The sequence below is a fragment of the Anopheles gambiae genome, chromosome 2, assembly GCF_943734735.2.
Source record: "Anopheles gambiae chromosome 2, idAnoGambNW_F1_1, whole genome shotgun sequence".
In the NCBI taxonomy this organism is placed as follows: Eukaryota; Metazoa; Arthropoda; class Insecta; order Diptera; family Culicidae; genus Anopheles; species Anopheles gambiae.
In genome coordinates, this window is record NC_064601.1 from 54,279,673 (window position 1) to 54,300,297 (window position 20,625).

General features: G+C 40.9%; 1 protein-coding gene and 1 long non-coding RNA gene across 2 annotated transcripts; both read left to right on the forward strand.

Moving 5' to 3' along the window:
• The first annotated feature begins 873 nt into the window (after positions 1 to 873).
• Positions 874 to 3,487, forward strand: LOC1267850 (ionotropic receptor 21a). Its single transcript, XM_061648737.1, has 4 exons — positions 874 to 1,246; positions 1,317 to 1,443; positions 1,533 to 2,182; positions 2,269 to 3,487. Exons 1-4 carry the CDS (start codon positions 902 to 904, stop codon positions 2,800 to 2,802), a joined length of 1,656 nt encoding a protein of 551 aa, XP_061504721.1. The 5' UTR covers positions 874 to 901; the 3' UTR covers positions 2,803 to 3,487.
• A 7,902-nt stretch (positions 3,488 to 11,389) lies between these two features.
• On the forward strand, positions 11,390 to 12,094 carry LOC133391760 (uncharacterized). Its single transcript, XR_009765218.1, has 2 exons — positions 11,390 to 11,691; positions 11,742 to 12,094. It is a non-coding gene; the product is annotated as an uncharacterized LOC133391760 (long non-coding RNA).
• Positions 12,095 to 20,625: the final 8,531 nt, after the last annotated feature.

Below are 20,625 nucleotides of genomic sequence, written 5' to 3' on the forward strand. Positions count from 1 at the left end.
ACAAAGCCAGTTCTAAAAACGTCTATCAAGCTACTCAAAATAAATAGATAGCTACATCCGTAGCAACACTAATTATTATATTGTCACTGAATTCCTTCGGATCAACGAGTTTAAATTTTTAATGCATATAACGCAAACTGCCATGATTGCTGGTCACGCACTGCTATGTGCGGTTTAAAAATCAGCAACAACTGGGTCACTACATGCCGTAATTTGAATAATTGACTACACTAATAAGATAGGCAGCCAGAATACTATCGGATCATCTGAAATCATCATGCACCGATTGTACCTTAAACAAGGCAATGTTGTAATTGACGTTACGTCCTGAACCCCTGAATACCCATAACTGTATCCTGAGCTATACATCATGTAAGAAAGGCAAAGGATGATGTTATTCTAGGTACATACATTTTTTATCCACGGCCACGCCAAAACAGAAACGCTAAATTAACGCAATCTCCTATAAATGGCGGTGATGCGACGAACTCCTCCAGTTTGCTCGACCGACTTGTTCAGTGTAGATTCCCAGCACAGCATGGAAGCGACAGTGGCTCAGCTAGGGCTGAACAGTGGTGTTCCAATTCCGACGATGAGTGTGTTAATGCGTTTTCTGATCCTTAAGTATTACTCGCAATACTACAGCTTCTGCACGGTTGGAAATGATTTTCTCCAAGATGTACCATTGAGCAGGATTGTGCTGTCGCTATACGATCAATTGAACACCAGTATGCTCCACGCAATCGACAACGGCTGCCAAGCGTTCGTGGTTGATGAACAGGGTGCTGAACATTTTCTCGATCTTTACCTGCCGGTGCACGATTTGGCTCGCCAGCGATCGTTGGACAAAAGCTTGATCCTCCTGATAGCGAAGCGAAACCAAACGCACTTATTCGATCGTATGCGAGTGCACGAAGCATTTCGCGGTAAGGGGTGTTACGTGATTTTGAACCATTCGGACTGTGCGATAACAACTATTGACGTTTTTCTCGCCCATGCAGAATTGGCGAACGTCCTGATCGTAGTGTACGATGAGCAAGAACGGCCTACTGATCTCTACAACACCGTCGTCAGAATATCAGATGTACTTGAGCGAAGCGTGAACGTTGCTATGGAGCTAGTCGCCGTAAAATGGACCAGTTGGAAGAATCACTCTTTTTTCCCAGACAAAGCCAGAGATCTGAATGGTTACGTGTTGCGAACGTCCATGTGCAACTATTTGCCGTTTACGGGCTATGAGCGATTGGTAGGTAAATGAGCGGTGAGGCTAGTGGAAAAATATGCTGATTGTCTTACTTAACGACCTTTTGCAACAGGACCAAGAAACTGGCAATGCCTTCGATTCCGCGACAGGCAAGCGATCAATATGGTTGGATGGCACAGAACTACAGCTTCTAGTTTCGTACTGTGAGCGTCGTAATTGCAACATTATGGTGTTCCCAGGTACCTACTCAACCTCTCCGTCGACCACGTGTATGGTCCAATGCTCCAGCGCTGATCAATTGTTACTCTCTTTCGCTCAACCGCCACAGAGGATGAAGACGAGTGGGGCGATGTGTACCCGAACGGTACCGGAATTGGTCTGATGGGCAGTGTGGCCGAACGACGCACAGACATTGCCTTTGGAGCATTCTACCTTTGGTTCAAGCCGTACAACTTCTCCTCCTATACCGCCACCATCAGCCGATCTGGAGTGACCGTGCTCGTGCCGAAACCGAAGCTGCTACCGCACTGGCGTACCCCGTTTCTTTCCTTCTCGTGGCCACTATGGATTGCCGTGATGGTCACATTTCTTGTTGGCATTATAGCTACTTGGTTGGCGGGTACGGTGCGTCTTCGATTGTTGCTACTGTCCGCTCCAACCGATCAGCCGTGGACTGGTCGATCAGATCTGATTTCTGAGCAGCTTACGCTGAGCGATGCCGCGCTTATGATGGTTGGCTTCTTCGTAGCACAATCATCGCCCATTCGAACTGACCTATGGTCGTGCGTGTGCCTGTTTGCCTCGTTGTTGCTGGCCGGATTTATGGTAAGCAATTTGTACAGTGGCGGACTTGCCAGCGTCATGACGGTTCCGAAGTACGAAAAATCGATCGATACTGTCGTTGACTTTGCCGCGACTGGCATGAAATGGTTCGGTCCTACGCCGTACTGTTTGGAAGAGATTAGGAACGCCTCTGAGGTAAGATCAAATCTCGTCCTGAAGTTGTTAGAATAGTTTCCTTGCGGTACAGTTTCTTTTTAATGACAGATCGATCATCCAAACAGCCTCATTTACAACAAATTCAAAAGACCTTTAGATCAGTCGGACCGGAAGAGATGAAACAATACGCGCACATGGGCGGCAGCGGGTTTATTATCGAGCAAGCGCAGCACGGTAATTTTGCACCGAGTAACTTTCTTGATCGGCAAGTTTCGACAACCTTGCAGCCGCTGAAGGACTACGTCTACACGCAGAACTGTGCGGCACTGATAACCAACACTAATCCGTTGCGGTCCAATCTGAACGAGTACATCCTGCGGGTTCAGCAGTCGGGTCTGCTATACCATCTCGGTATCCGGACCGCCATTCGATACCTGCCAACGGACGTGATGCGAAACATCGAGCGTTCGCGAATGCATCAGCACGACGACGGTGCGGTTAGGTTGGAATTGGGGCACTTTTTGGGTGCATTTTTCATACTGGGCTATGGGTTGTTGTGCGCTAGTCTCGTGTTTGTGGGAGAACTCTGTGGCACAGTGATGATGCGACGATGGAATGAGACGTTTGTAAGCAAGGCGACCGTCGTTACTGCCTACTGAACCCTCACCGAGCAACTTTTCGGTTGAGCGTAGCTCTTGGTACATCAGGATTTGTTATATTAGGTGGTGAAGTATCGAAAGAAAGCGTAAAAACACATTTGGGAATACTCACGTGTACTAGCTGCGGTAATAATGAAAGGCAGATAACGCTGCAACACACTACAGATGCCAGTGTGGTATATTGCTGAACTGCAATAATTATGTTTCGATCGTAGTTCGACGATGCAACCCACTCCATTGCTAGGTTGCATTTTCAGAGCCCTTCCCTTCTCTATCCTCTCCATCATAAACTGATGAAATTGATTGAAACAGAAATTAAATTCATTCATTATTCAGCAACCAAACGTTCTTTTTCCGCCGTCCGAAACATAACAAGCGTACCATGCTATTCTGATCTGATCGGCACATACGAAACGTGCCGATCGCGCGATCGCTGACCTTCATGTAAATCGCATACACACACTTTGATCTAAGATCGTTGTGTGTCATCGGCGACGATCTACGGGACCATAAGGGCCATAACATGTCCTTACTTTTATTGGAGCAGTTACCCATCAAGTTACCCGTATGCAATTTAAAAAAATGGACTATTTTCGGCTGAGTGTAGAAAAAAAAAACTAAAAGAGAAAATTTCTTTCCATAAACATCCCTTGAAAGGTAATTATTCAATCTTACTAGCAAAAATTAATCGGCATCTATTCCTGAGTGCGGCACCTTTTCGGCATCTATTCCTGAGTGCGGTTCGATTCGTCTAGCTCTCCGCTTCAAATAGTTTATTTGCCCGTGCATTACTCGCCTGTGACACGTTTATCACGCAAATTCTGATCACTGAACTTGCCCATCGTGCTGGTTGGAAGTTGCATTAAGTGATTGTCGCCCGATTGCAGGTTTATTTAGTGAATTTAATTTTGGCGTACCGTGCTGGTGTTGAAGATCGAGTGTTCGCCATCATAGCCTGAGGTGCTTCCACACACACAGCTGTCTGCACACGCACATTGCATCTATCGCCTTCACTACTATCAACTCGATACGCGTACGCACTTATCACTACACTCACATCCAACTGCACATATATAAAGTGAGAAAGATGAATTGTGGAATCTGCCTGGAGCTCACTACTGGTGTCCCGTTTGTATGTGATGGTGGCTGCGCACAACACTTTCATCCGTCCTGCACTGGCCTCTCAAGTTAATCCTTACGTGACTTACGAAGATTTTCCCAGTTAAAATGGTTTTGCAAGAATTGTGAAAAAGCATCAACTTCACTTATCATCAAGGAACTAACATCAACAATCACGGATTCCCTGGCACTTATGAAAGTCGAGCTATTGAAAGAGTTACCTTTTACGGAGAAAAGGGTTGTTGCCCCGACTAATTTCCGTGCCTTAGAGCCAACACGCACACAGTAATACGAAGGCACTCATCTCGGACAACACTCACACATTCAACGGGAAATACTTGAAAATCGCAACAGACCACTACTGCGAGGCACTAACACTGATGATAATGGTATTAAGATAAAAACCGTGGCTAATCCTGAACCTCGTTTTTGGCTATTTTTTACCAACATCAGTCCTAATGTGACTCCCGACGATATGGCAAATTGGGTTCAATCTAAGCTCAATACAAACGATATACATGTTCGCCGGTTAACCAAGTATGATGCGGATCTGAGCCGACTAACATTCGTTTCCTTCAAAGTCGGCATCCCATCAACTTTGAAGAATGTGGCTCTGTCTCAAAATACTTGGCCAGCTGAAGTTGCGTTTCGTGAATTTACCGATTACCGTTCGCAACGGGGGTTTCAGTTCCCATACCAACCCCACGCATTGCACCAACATCAACAGCAACCACCGGCTCCACAGTCGCCGCCACTAATCGATGCACAATCACCAATACTCACCTCATCGCCCCCGCATCTTTCGTCCTCATCACCACCAGCATCCCCGACACTGCATTACAACCTACGCAGCCAAACCAACAACCCACCATAGACGAACATTTTGCTGCAACGTCTATAACAATACTTACATCAACGCCAGCAACAATACCAACAACAACAATAGTAACAACAGCAACTACAACAACAGCTACTATAACTAATTCAACAACATCAATATCAACAGCAGCAGCAGTATGTGCAATGCCTGCCTTTCCGTCTACATCGACTGTTATGGTCCCGTCTACTATTGTTCACTTTCTCAGTCATACGCAATCATTCAACAACACTCAATATTTACTATCAAAACATTCGTGGTGTGCGTACCAAAGTCAATGAATTGCGGTTATCTTTATCCGAGTCCCACTACAACATCATCATACTCGCCGAAACCTGGTTGGATGAGAATATTCCATCCTCGCTTCTATTCGGCTCTGAGTATACTTCCTTCCTGCTTTATCTTCATCGGTGCAATCTACATATCCCCTTCTCTCGCCAAAAATCAAAATATGCTCAGTGCACTTGATGCAACGATCGATAGTATAGTGACGAAGATGAAAAAACATGATCGTATGCTGCTTTTTGGAGACTTTAATCGAGCGGATATTTCATGGATACACGACACAACACATCAGTATTTTCGTGCACAAGTTTCCCCTACATGCGTTGATGCGTTTTTCGACATTATTCGTTTTTATAACTTGCGTCAGCTCAGCGGCATTTTAAATTATCGGAATGTTCAATTAGACCTAATTTTCTACTACTCTACTCATGACAACTACGCGTCTCAGTGTCAGTGTTTCCTTCATTAGCGGCTTCTCAGCATCACCCAGCATTAGAATTGTGTACTTCTATTAATCACACATCCGTTAATCAGTTGTCGGCGTCAATTCAATGAACATTACCGGGATTTTAATTTCTAATTTTATGTTCCGGCTCTTTGTTATTTTTTTCTAATTATGACTTTTTTATTCTTAATTTCTTTTTTGTTTTAAATATTTTCTTCTTATCCGCTGCTTATTTTCCTTTCACTATGGATTTCCATTCTGTTACATCTTACATTTTCTGTTACATTTTCTGTTACATTGATTAAGTTACAGTTAGTTTAGTACCAATAGGGCCAACTAGGTTTTTAAGCAATTATATATTCAACCCTTGAGGCAGACATATTGAAACTAATAAATGAAATGAAATGAAATGAAATAATCGACGGCCTTACGAAGTGCCTTGTCTTATAGTGCCAATATATTGTAGATTACGGAACAGGCTTTCCCGACGTCCACAAACTGCCTTACGGTTTCCGTTTTAGACGCTACGTAGTGCCTTTCTTTGATCGTGCACGCTGCTAAACGAAGTTGCTTCACTTTTTAGACCATCATGGTTAAAGTTGGACTGATAGATCTCATGGGGTTCCATTGAGGTCTCGTAGTTCTTTAGGTTTAACAATTTCAGCAATCTGAAGAACTCACAGATCGATTTCCCCGTTGATATTCCTGCAATCGACCAATCTTGGTCCGTGTTGCGTTGATCCGGTTTTCTAGACGTCGCATCCAGGCGGGCTTTTCAGCCTTGGAGCATGGTCGACCTTCGCTGTCTCCTTGCGGATAGGTCCGCAATCATAGCGTTCGTACAACAGCCACCGCAGCCGAATTAACTGCAGATCCTCAATGCTCCCTACGCTATCCAAATACTGAGGTAGAACATCTTGGTTTATGATGCTTACTGCAGTTTTCAGGCGGTAAGAATAATGCAGTTTTGGTAGTGGGTGACGAGACAAGGGCTCTGTCCCATGGAACTGCGTAACAGCTGTGGCCATCTGGTGTTGGATATCCACTGACAATCCTGGAGCGGTGGGTTCATCCAAATCACGATCCTCACTCGCCCTTGATGTATTTTGGTCTATTGTATTAAGCCTAGCAGAAATCCTACTCGACTCGCGCGAGCCTGCCTCTTCCTCTCCAAATTCCCTCCTCACCGCCAGCTTGATGAACTCCAGTTCCTCAGGCGAAATAATAGCTCGCTGCCGTATATACAACTTGCTCAGGTCAAGCTGATGCGCAAACCGAGGGAAACGGTCATTGAACATACCCAGCATCTTCGCTCTGCCGGGCATGTCCGTCTCCATCCTCGTGTAAACATAGTAGCAACGGATCACGTAATGGTTCATCTCTCTCGTCCACATAATCCGCTGCCGTCGGCCTCCTGCCAAAATGAGTGACTGTTGTCTGTTGTCTAACCGTTTCTGTTTTGCGTTCGTGGTACGGGCAGAGCCCGTTGACTGAAAGAACGCTCTTGCACCATTTCATCTTCCAGCCGCTGGATGCTTGCTCTGTCTCCCGTCCCAGGCCCAGCTCCAGTAGGGGCTCCCTCCTCGGGCAATCGTGTGGTCCTTTTTCTCATAGATCGTGTCTCCATTATTGTGGTTAGCCTTCTGTAATGTGAGGATCGTACAACTGTACATCGAGTACCATCGCGGTAGGTCAGTGTTTCGCTGACAGGTATCGAGGTAGAATAAAACTTTGGTCGAAGCGGACTTTTCGACACTTGATCGTACAGGCGATCTTTTAAACCCGGAAGGGAACCCCCTTACTGGAATTGCTGGAGTTTAGAAGCCTTACCTTGGGTAGGGGGACATAACTAAACTCTTGAAATAAGTTGGAAGGCGAAGTTTTTGGGCAGCCTAACGTTCTATCTTGTATTTTATTATTATTTATTTATTATACAGGGTTTCGAATCATATAAGGGAATAGTTCAATCACTTAGGGTAGCTGTGTCAAACTCATTTCATTAGAAGGCCGTAAGTACAGATTTTCAGTGATTCGCGCGCCGCATAGTTTATAATAAAAAATATTCCCCAATATTTATATAAAAAAATGTTTAATATCATTATTGTTAAACAAATTGACTTCTTGTCAGAGGCAGATTTATCCATCTCGGGGCCCTAAGCGGGGGATAGAATTGGGGCCCCTAATTTCCTTAAGGCTCGGGTCTATAAAAATGTTGCGGCAACATTTGTTACCAAATCGTATGGACGAACTGTCAAACTCATGTTTCGGGAACATTTTTGTTGCAAGAGAAACAAATCGATTTGTTTCATGTTTATGTGTTGTAGGAACATTTTTGGACTTGTTTGCATATCAAAACGGATAAAACATAATTTCAACTTAATTTTGAAAAAATTATGTGATGAAATACGTGCACAATTTTTGAAATAAACAGAAAAATCAATAAATGTTGCCATTGTACAAATGTTGCCGCAACATGTTCATAGACACGGGCCTAAAAGTCAAAAAAATTATATCGCATTTTTATGAATATCTTGTTACGAATTCCAAATACAGTCTTCGTGTAATCAGGCTAACATATTTTACATATTTTTAGGATGTGCATCATCGTTGATTCCAGTAGTGCAAAAATCAAAACTATATTCAAATACTAGCTATACTAGTGTTACTAGTGTTTGGTGTAAAGAAGCATTTCATTTGCTGTAGTAGTTTTTCAACACAAGTACGCATTAGGTCGTTTTTCTAAGCCTCTTAGTCTTTTATATTGAAATGAATCAATGAACAATAAAATGATAAACTGTAGTTATTAAAACTCCAGACTTTCCGAATTTCAGTACAGATCTAGGCATATCTACATAAAGGCATATCTGGAAAACCTATCAAAAAAATCTGAATTTTACTCATTTATACTTTTGTATTTTTAGTACATGTCTCGTAGTACAGTCGTCAACTCGTACGACTTAACAACATGCCCGTCATGGGTTCAATCCCCGAATAGACCGCGCCGCCATACGTAGGACTGATTATCCTGCTATGGGGGGAATCAATTAGTCACTGAAAGCCAAGCCCACAAGTGGGTACAGGCAGGCCTTGACCGACCTCGGTTGTTGAGCCAAAAAAGAAGAAGAAGATTTTTAGTGCAGAGTTTGCAATACATTTGTTTGCTCATTAAATGAGCAGTGAAAGCCACTACACGAAGCTTGTGTGATTACCTGTTTTACATATACAAAAATATGCATGAAATCAAAGCGTCCAACAATGTTTATCCTGCACTTGCGTATTTGTAGTCTTTTCGTCCTTGCAATCGAGACCGTTTAGACCGTTTCTTAAAAAATATAAATTAATCGTCCCAGGAGCTTCTTTATGACTTATTGCCAGAAGAAAATTTATTGTTTTTAATATGGAAGAGTGCGAAAGTATGTAAAATTTGTTTTGGCCTTCAAAAATTATCTCCAAAGTTCTTAACAACTTTTAATTGCTATAAACGTTATCAACACATTCCACACACTTACTTTTAAGAATGTACTACTTTGAGAATGATTAAGTTTTCCGTTCATTTGTGCATTATTAATAAAACATAAATCGCTAATAAAAGTGAACTAACATGTGGAGGTTTAGCTCGGGGCCCCCCTTAGGCCGGAGCCCCCCGCGGCCGCTCAGTCCGCTTATAGGAAAATCCGCCACTGATTTGGATTATGCAACGCGTGCCAGACTTTTCAGCGCTTTATGCATCATGTCTTCGGTGATTTTGATTTTGTGGTGGTGTTTGTCGATGATATATGCATTGCATCGTCTAATGAGGAGGAACACTTAACGCACGTTCGAACTGTCTTTGAGCGTTTCAAATCAAGCGGCTTGGTACTGAACTTGGACAAATGCAAGTTTGTACAAACAGAAGTCAACTTTTTGGGGTATCATATCAGTGCATCTGGTATCAAACCTTAAGCTAATCGCGTTCAAGCCGTTGTTGATTACAGTTGTTCGATTACTATGAAGGATCTTTCGTCGATTTTTGGCATTGCTTAATGGTTACAAACGCTTCATCCGGAATGCCGTCTCATTGCAACAGTCATTGCAAGCACTCATTATTGGAAATCGAAAAAAAACGAAACAAGAAAACTTCAGTTCAACTTCAACGATCCAAGCAGACGAAGCTTTCGTGAAATGCAAGGAAAGTTTTAGCCAACGCAGCCAACTCGTCAAAACGAATGGGACTTATGATCAGTGTTGTAAGCTGTTGACATTTTTTTTAAGTTCGCAGTAGGCTACTGGTCAAAATCGATCGCACACATTTTTCGTACATTACATTCACTGTTGCCATGACACGACTGTTGAAGAACGACGTTCATTTCTATAGTTACCGTCAGTGTCTCTGCGGTGACATGACTGTAAAAAAATGTAGTTTGAATGTCAATTTACATTCATCTTGTGAATCCAGAACTGCCTGGTGCCTTGGCCAGTGTGAAAATCAGTGTCTTCTTTCTGGAGTACAGGCGGTCCCCGAGATACACGGTAGGAGAAAGCGGGGCAAAATGGGCATGTTAAGCAGTTTACTGAATATTCCTTTGAATATGCCATAAAACACAATTTTTCTTTCATTATTGCATGCTTCCACCATTTATCTATGGATTTAAATTGCCACATAGAATGAAAACAACTTAAAAACATGTAAATAATGTAAAATAAAAGTTGATGTTTTACGAGAAGCATTTTTGACACGCGGGGTAAAATGGGCATATCCCTGGGGCAAAATGGGCATATGTAAACAAACTGTGAAACGTCAAAACACTGGGGCAAAATGGGCCACAACAACTGCGCTTAGGTAATGGTCTATGCTTTTGCGCACGTGTCGTGAAATGTATTTTCGTTCTATCTTTTGTTTTGCTGGTCAGAAAAGCCCTTAAAATTCTTCCAAAAATATGTTATCAAAATTAAAACAGTTTTTACACGTTTAAATCTACAAAATCGATTCTTTTGAAGCTGTGTCTGTTATCATTATTGAGGCGACAAATACAACACCATAGCCTCACCAAACGCCATTTGTCAAAAGTATCTGCCCATTTTGCCCCAAGCGTAACTGCCCATTTTGCCCCACGTGAAGCATTTTTGTATTTTATGTTATATTAGTAAAAATACGCATTCGATCGCCTTGCTTTCTTCAGACAAATTGTATAGAAATATCATATCTTTAATAATATATAATGTAAAACTTCAACGCATCCCTGTGACACTGGGTTAAGCTTATTTTCGAAGTGACAAAAATTACATCAATATGCTACTAAACCTTATTTTGCACTTTTCTTGGTTATTTGTTGTGTTAGGGTTATGAAACTTACATGGTGTTCATAGAACACTCTCATGAATACATTTTGAGCATTGGAAAGTATTTTTGTAGTCAAATAATGCTTAAATAGAGGGTGCCCATTTTGCCCCACATGCCCATTTTGCCCCGCTTTCCCCTACCTCTTATACGCGGATTCGGAGATACGCGGTTTTCTAAATTTGACAATTCTTTGAGCAAATTGTACTGATTTGACACATCAATTGCAAATTGCCAAATAATTTCCGTTTTGATCCAATGTTCAAAACTATTTCAAAAGGTTCACACTTAAAAATATTTCACGACCTCGGTTAAAAAAACTGCTGAAATTCGTCGGCTCTTTCGATTCTTGCTGATATGTCAGTTGAAAATTTCCCATTGCCGATAATCAGTACCATTTAAAACCGAAATATCAGTTAAAAAAATATTTTAACCGAAACTCGGCAACACAACATGCCGATTACGTACGTTAACACTGCTGTCACCGAGGTCATCCGTCAAAATAACCGAAATTTCGGCATTGTTATTTGAGTTAGCCGAGGCTCGGTTTTCTATCTGTCATTCATCATTTTGTCGATGCAGATACCTTTCGGAGTGATTTTGTGTTATAAAATTAATAGTGTGAAAAATAAATGAAAATATGATACCCAGCGTGAAGAGACCAATCAGTAGCGTACGATCGGACACGGGTGGGCTAGGAAGCTCTGTCAACGCACGTAGCCAGTGCACATAAGATCGTCGCTCGAAGCAGTCCTTATCCAAGGATTACCGGATGCTAGTCCGATTGGACCAACCTTTGACGGCCTGTTCGGACTTCCAGGTTTCATTTCCAGTTACCTTCACGAGGTAAATATCCAAATACTCGACCACGTGACTTCCAATCAAGGTTCACTCAGGCTTGTTTCACTCTGCCCGCTTTACAGAACCGTGTCTGTACCGGTGCCCGCTCTATGCCCGGCCCATCTTCCTGCACCTTTAATACATCCAAACGCTGAACACCATCTGGTGTTGTACCGGCGGCCGTCCCTGCGCTTCCCATCCCACCACAACTCTCATTATTTGGGGGTGGGGAGGTGACTTCCTGCCGTCCAACTACAGATACGATGGTGGTATCATGCTGCAGAAAATGTACATCGGCAATCAGCATCGGGTCTGGCTGTTATGGATGTGGCTCAATAAATAATTGTGTTTGTTTTTATAACTCAAACTAACTTTTTACGCAAATAAAACCACTAAAATTAAAAAAAAAGATTGTTTTTATAATTAGCTGATATCTCGGATAGCTCTAACCGAAAATCTCGGTTAAACGTAAACGTCAAAACAAAATGTCAATTGCATTTTTAACCGATATTTCGGCAACAGAAATTTAACCGAGATCTTTGCCGAGATCTCAGTTGTGCAGATCTCGGCAAAAATTAACCGAGATTCGGCAAACATTTTTAAGTGTGTTTAAAACAGTTATATTCAATCAGAATCATATCAAATAATTCATAAAGTGACTAAAACCGCCCCCTACTTACAAAATTGCACGAAAATTTGTGATATTTTAGCTGGAAATCACGAGATTCGACTTACGCGGAAATTCGAGATACGCGGTATTTTGCGGCCGTTTTCGGTCCCCATTAACCGTGTATCTCGGGGACCGCCTGTACACGAATTTAAAAGAAAAAATGTTACAAGTGTAGTACCCTGGAGATTTGACCCCTAATTAGACCATAGTGCCGGATCGGAATATGACCGTCACCGCGACAACTGTGCGATAATCCGAATGTCAAAAATAAAGATTATTCGTTTACGGATCGTTGTACTGACAACACCTTCAGCCTTCTGTTAATTCTTCTGCCTTCCGATTTTGTGCCTTTTATAAGTTCAACGTTTAGTTCAAATTAGTAAAATTCGAGGTTTACATCTCAGAAGTGGGATTGTGCCATGCCGTCTAAGGCAGCGGTCTAATCTTGTTGCGCGCAACATTGTTGCTCGGCAACATATCGCTGAGGTGGTCTATGAATGTTGCTGGCAACATTTCGCTTTGACATTGTTTAGCGTAAAAAAATTGCCAATTAACAGCTCAGAGTTTTTTTTTATTCATTCACTTGTTGAATAAAGTGTTGAAAAAATGAAATATACACCAAAAAGTGTATTATAAATGCTTAAAATCCAAATTTAGCGGATGTCAACAAAACGCACACATTTTGCCAGCAACAATGTTGCGCGCAACCAGTGCCTAAGGCACTGGTCTAATCTTGTTGCGCGCAACATTGTTGCTGGCAAAATGTATGGATTTTGACAGCTCGCGCAACTTTGTTGCCAGCCAAATTCAAACCAATTTGATTTTTGTCTGGCAACATTTTCTATTTACCTTGGTCATGGTAATCGGGTGTATGAAATGACACAGCAGCAGTGTGCGTTTTGTTGACATCCGCTAAATTTGGATTTTAAGCATTTATAATACATTTTTTGGTGTATATTTCATTTTTTCAACACTTTATTCAACAAGTGAATGATAAAAAATAATCTCTGAGCTGTTAATTGGCAATTTTTTTACGCTAAACAATGTCAAAGCGAAATGTTGCCAGCAACATTCATAGACCACCTCAGCGATATGTTGCCGAGCAACAATGTTGCGCGCAACAAGATTAGACCGCTGCCTAAAGAAGATATGTTGTGTGCGCTGGAGAACGCGAAAGTGCCGGTGCCTCCAACCGCTACGATTGCTCAAATCCGCATGTTGTACGAGGAGCTATTTCCTAGAAGTCACGTTGTAGCCGAACAAAAGCTTGCGCCCGAAGTAACGCATGATAGTGTTGATACTGGGGATTTGGCGATAAAGCAAATGAATGACGAGCAAGAAATTGTCAAGACAGCTAATTCTGGCGGGTTAGAGACGGAATTAGAAACACTGCAGAAGGAGCTGCAAGTGCTCGAACTTCGTCAGAAAATCGCTATGCTGAAGTCATCTAACATCGCTTCGACTTCGCTACCATCATCATCATCACCACCACCGCTGCCTTTACCTACAGCGCAGCCAGTGCCGCCATCTTTAACATCGTCACCACCGCTCCCTTTGCCGCTACCTACAGTGCTGCCAGTGTATGTACCCAACTTTGAAGACTTCATAGGAAAATTTAGTGGTGAAAGAGGAGGAGTAGGGGTGGAGCACTGGTTTCGAGAATTTGAACAAGTATGTAGCTTGTACACACTAAACGACCAGCTGAAATTTTTCTGTATGCGCCGCCTGCTCACCGACACCGCCGCCAGCTCACCGACACCGCCGCCATTTTTGCTAAAACCTCAGGCGCATGCACCTATGAGACACTGAAAGCTGACCTTATTAGTACTTTCACATCAAAAACTTCACTAGAAGAAGTGTTTAAAAAACTAAGGGCACGACATCTCTCGCAACATGAAAGCATCACAAGGTATGTGTTGGAAATGCAGCAAATAGCGGGCACCGTCATTCCAGAGGAAGACTTGGTCAATATTATAATTGACGGAATTGATGATCCTATTAATACGTCATCCATACGTTTCGCTGCAAAATCGCTCGAGCACCTTAAAACCCTGCTGAAAAAATACGAAACTTTTCGTCAAACTCGTGGCGTGACTCCTACACCAGCACCGTTACGCACTAAACCCCCAGCTCCACCCCGCAGCACTGGCCCCTCGCGTCAATGGGCGCAGAACAACAATAATGAACCGGCCAGATGCTTTAACTGTTCTCAATTCGGCCATTATCAAAGCGCTTGCCCAATGCCACGCCGCCCCAAGGGATCCTGTTTTAAATGCCACCAAATGGGACATACACATCGAGAGTGCCGAAACTTCCAGCCCGTTACGACTGCTGCGGTGCACCATCTGGGTTCCCATGGATTCGATGAGGAAACTGCGGACCAAATACTGCTTAGCGAAATTGAAACGGTATGTGTTAGTTTCAATATCCAACATACAATTGCGTTCATAAAAATAGCAGTTCGTTTTAAATATATTTAAAAGACTTGTTAGCAGTAAGATAAATTTCATATATTCACTTTCTTATTTTTTTAAATACCAGTAACATACAGTGGCCGGCAATATAAAGTGGCCACTACTTACAATGTTACATTTTTTACATTTTTTCCATGAAAAATGAAGTTATTGTACTGCTTTATTTTTTGAAACATTGCTCGTGATATGCTTAAGAATGCGCAGTACCATAGCATGACAAAAATGAGAAGTTTGCTTCAAGAAAAAATATTTTTTCCAAAATTGATCAAAATCACTGTGCCAAAATAAAGTGCCCACTTTATGTATTCTACAGAAAATATTTTTCTGTATAAATATAACACCAAACTTATAATTTATATGCGTTCCTTTCGCATTATTTACATGTTCTAGGATCTTTAGCGTATTTTTTTCTAATTTTTAAAGGTTTATCTAGTTCTGCATTTAGTTTTTGCATCTGGTTCTTCTCAAGCGTTATCAAGAGCTTTAAATTTAAATTTATTTGTTTGTGACACCAGTTTTATCCACCTTCGCACATAGAATCTGCAACAAATTCTCGATGGAACCAAGATTTTATACGATACTAGTTGAGAAATGTTTTTTGTATTGATTGTGTGTGTTGAGATGTTAGCCTGTAGGAACATGTTTTTATTTTTCAAATCCCATTTTTTTAAAGAAATATCCCAAAGTATTGATGAAGAATGTTAAAAAAGATATCAGCCATAGTTGTACTTTCGATTCACACCAGTTTTTACGCTACTCCTTAAGATAAACACTCCCTAGCTATCACATTGCAATTTTCGTAATTTACTGCTCGTTAGATGTTGCGTCCTTCAACTTCCTCGCCCGAGCTACAGCAAGACCAACAAAGCCAATTGGCTTCAATATGATCAAGAACATGCAGATATATCGTTAGATTGTTGAAAACCTGATATTTGGACAGATGAGTCCAAATTAGAACTGATGTTCAAAAATATCTAGACGCGATCAAACAAACCAATATGTATGAAGAATGCAATGTGATGACCAGGGAGGGGATTTCTATACGAGAAGTGGGGAGCATGGTTTGAATCGGCGGCATAATGAAAGCTAATACCTATATAAGCATCCTGTGTGAATTTATCTGTTTTCTATGAAAAATACGGAGTTAGTAAATAAATTGATGTTACAACAGGAAGACTACTCAAGTTATACACGAAGAATTTTTGAAATATTTTTTTCTATCAAATCGAATAAAACTTCTTTAATGGCTCCCACTTAGACTTAACTTTAATCCTATCGAGATTTCGTGTGCAAATTTTGATGCAAATGCGGTGAGAATAACGTGATTAGAAAAAACAAAATATGTTAAAGCTCTGAAATACTCCTAGGAAGAACAAATGCCAAATACGTGCAAATAAGACAAAATAAATTATGTCAATGGTCCTCGAACATGTAAAGAATGCGAGGGAAACGCATATAAATTATAAGTTTGCTGTTATATTTGTTCAGAAAAATATTTTCTGTAGAATACATAAAGTGGGCACTTTATTTTGGCACAGTGATTTTGATCAATTTTGGAAAAAAATATTTTTTCTTGAAGCAAACTTCTCATTTTTGTCATGCTATGGTACTGCGCATTCTTAAGCATATCACGAGCAATGTTTCAAAAAATAAAGCAGTACAATAACTTCATTTTTCACGGAAAAAATGTAAAAAATGTAACATTGTAAGTAGTGGCCACTTTATATTGCCGGCCACTGTACAATCTTACTAATTTGCATCCCTTTTTATTTTACTTTATTTTTATTTTCAAGTTATTTCAAAAAAGCTTCAAAAGGCTGTGTTCAAAATAATAGCAGTATTGAAAAAAATTATTAGAATTATACTTTTAAGTAGCTTTAAGTTTTAAGCCGGATAAGTAAGTAAGTAATACTTTTTTTAATTTAAATTGTGCTCAATAATTTTTTTTTCGTGTTAATTCATAACATTATGTTCCTTTTTTCATGTTTAACCATTAGTATCCTGAAGCATTTCCTTTATTTTTAATAACAGCAGCACACCTTGCCGGCATAGAATCAACTAATGACTGGCAACGGGAATCAGGTATAGCCTTCCATGAGTCTCGAACTACTTTCCATAAATCTTCCAAATTTCTAGGGTTAGCTTCAGAAACCGCGTATTTTATGTCCTTCCATAAATGCTCAATAGGATTGAGGTCTGGAGACTGCGCTGGCCACTCCATAACATCGATGTTATTCGCAATAAACCAAGACTTAGCTCGTTTGCTAGTGTGCTTAGGGTCATTGTCTTGTTGAAATACCCAATCTGGTGCCATTTCATTACCTGATCAACTGCAAACCTGTTTCAATAAGCCAACACGAGCCCCAGCCAATAGAAAGAGACGGGAATATAAATGATAGTACTTCTTTGAAACGTGAGATGACACTACTACATTCTCAGGTGATAAGAGATCAAATCGTAGATCATATATATACAAAAACCGGTGTCAGTATTCTAATGTGTGGCATACTGCTATTTTAATGAACACAATTGTACATGGAGCGAACAAACGTTTTTACGATCACTTTTTGATACAGGCAGCCCTGTAAGTCTAATAGCAGACAATGTAGTACCAGGTAACTTTCCGCATCAACCTACCCCTTCTGGGTACTGAGGATTAGGAAATACTATGCTCACAACGTTAGGTCGAGTGGAGTGCAGGATCATAATTCGTAATATTAGTGTGACACACTCGCTTATCATTTTACCTGCTAGAAGTATGCCTTGGCCATTCATAATAGGTCGTGACCTTTATGAAAATTTAGAATCTTTCTTACACACTATCCAAGTATGATTCCCGTACATTATGCTCGCGAACCGGAGGATAATTCAGATTTCGAAAAGATACCAAAACCTGTTAAGTCCCTTGATGTAGGTGATCCTTTTAGCCACATTTGTGTGTCGGAGATATTTGACAGCCCCCTTGAATTAGATATCGGGAAGCAACTTTCGCCTAAAGAGTCTGCAGCCATTTTGTCCGCATTTGATCATTGCTACACTAACTATCCTATTGAGAATATAGAATATCCTCAGTATTCCATGAAAATTAATCTCGTTCATGATACCCCTATTTATGCAAAGCCACGTAGACTTTCCTATGGGGAGAGGAATCAAGTGCGACAGATAGTAAATCAATTGTTAAATGATAAAGTCATTCAACCAAGCAATTCCCCATACGCTTCTCCCCTTGTGCTAGTTAGAAAAAAAAGTGGTGAAGTGCGTATGTGCGTCGATTACAGGCCCCTGAATAAAATAACAGTAAGGGATAATTTTCCATTACCGTTAATTGAGACATGCCTCGAACACCTGAGTGGTAAAAGTGTATTTAGTTTGCTTGATTTAAAAAGCGGTTTCCATCAGGTAAAGATGGATGAAAGCTCAATTAAGTACACCTCCTTCGTAACACCTGATGGGCAATATGAATATTTAAAGATGCCTTTTGGGCTTAAAAATGCCCCCGCGGAATTTCAGAGATTCATAAATTCAATATTACGCGAATTTATAGATTCCGAGAAATTAGTTGTCTACTTGGACGACATCATAATAGCTTCTAATGACTTTCACTCTCATCTTGAGACGTTGAGTTCTGTTCTCGAGAAACTTAAACAAAATGGACTTGAACTGCGCATTGATAAATGTAAATTTGCCCACACTAATTTGGAATATCTTGGATACGAAGCCTGTGCCTCTGGTATACGACCTAGTGGAAAACACCTTACATCAATATATAACTTTCCTATGCCCACTAATGTCAAACAGTTAAGAAGATGTTTAGGGCTCTTTTCTTACTTCCGTAGGTTCGTTCCATCATTTTCTCATATATCTAAACCTCTTACAAATCTTCTTCAGAAAGATGTGCCATTTGATTTTGATAATTCCTGCATCCAAGCATTTCAAACCCTTCGTCAAAAACTTGTCCAGTCTCCTGTCTTGGCTATATTTAATCCCAAATATGAGACGGAGCTGCATTGCGAAGCGAGCTCATTCGGTTTTGGTGCAGTCTTATTCCAAAAACAGAATGATGGGAAACTTCACCCAATAGCATATTTTTCTAAAACCACCTCTAAAGAAGAATCAAAACTTCATAGCTACGAGTTGGAAACTCTATCCGTAATATATGCGTTGAAAAGGTTCCACTCGTACGTCCATGGATTACCCTTAAACAAAATCACGGATTGCAATTCTCTTGTACAAACGCTGAAAAATCGTAACACTTCTGCGAAGATTGCCCGGTGGTCCCTATTCCTCAAGAATTATGACTATACTATTCAGCATCGCTCAGGTTCCTCTATGGCCCACGTGGTTGCTCTGAGCCGGACTGAAGCAATTGGTGCTATAAGTGAACTTGATATTGACTTCCAACTACAGCTAGCCCAATCTCGTGATCCTACTATTGAAAGCATTAGGTCCCAACTAGAACTGGAAAATTTACCTGGATATGTTTTGCAAGATGGTTTCGTATATCATGAGTCACCCTCAAAAGAGCTTCAGTTTTATGTCCCCCGCGAGATGGTAGATAATATCATCCGCCACACACATGAGAAAATAGGTCACTTATCGGTTGACAAAACAATTTCAAAAATTAGCTGTTATTATTGGTTTCCTTCTATGCGGAATAGAGTTGAGTCTTTCATCAAGAATTGTTTGAAATGTATCATATATTCAGCTCCCACTAGAACTAATAATCAGAACATCCACAGTATACCGAAAGCTCCCCAACCTTTTGACACACTTCACATTGATCACCTGGGACCACTACCTCTTACGAAATCCAAAAAGAAGTATATATTAGTTGTGATAGACGCATTTACGAAATTTACTAAGCTATACGCGACTCGTTCCACTGGAAGTCAGGAAGTATGCAATGCTCTCAAACAATACATTTCCTATTACAGCCGATCCAAACGGATAATTAGTGACCGAGGTACCTGCTTCACGTCCAACCAGTTCGAAAATTTCCTTAGGTCAAATGAGGTACAGCATGTACTCAACGCTACTGGTTCACCACAAGCAAACGGACAAGTCGAAAGGGTTAACCGCGTACTTCGACCCATCCTCACCAAACTTTCGGACTCTTATGATCACGATGATTGGAATTTGCATTTACTGGATGCTGAATATGCGTTGAATAATTCAAAGCACGCCAGTACGAAGTTTTCACCCTCAGTTCTCCTGTTTGGTATTGAACAACGGGGTCATTTAATTGATGAACTAACGGAGTTTTTAGACGAGCGTCGTGGAAGTACACTAAATGATTTAAGCGACATTCGGGCTGAAGCATCGGCAAATATAATTAAATCTCAGCTTACCAATGAAGCATATTTTCGTAAAAATCATAAACCAGCAGCTAAATATGAAGTTGGAGATTATGTAGTAATGCGGAACATTGATGGCAACACTCAGCAGAATAAGAAGTTGATTCCTAAATATAAAGGTCCGTACATAGTCCATAAGGTATTGCCTAACGATCGCTATGTCATTAGGGACATTGAGGGCTGTCCAATAACTCAGATGCCATATGATGGTATATTAGAATCAAACAAGTTGAAGAAATGGAGTGAGCCGTATGAAACCGTTAACGAAATTTGAATTACTAATATATTTACACATAAATTGAGGTCAATTTGTTGGTTAGGATGGCCGAGCTGTAGTACCCTGGAGATTTGACCCCTAATTAGACCATAGTGCCGGATCGGAATATGACCGTCACCGCGACAACTGTGCGATAATCCGAATGTCAAAAATAAAGATTATTCG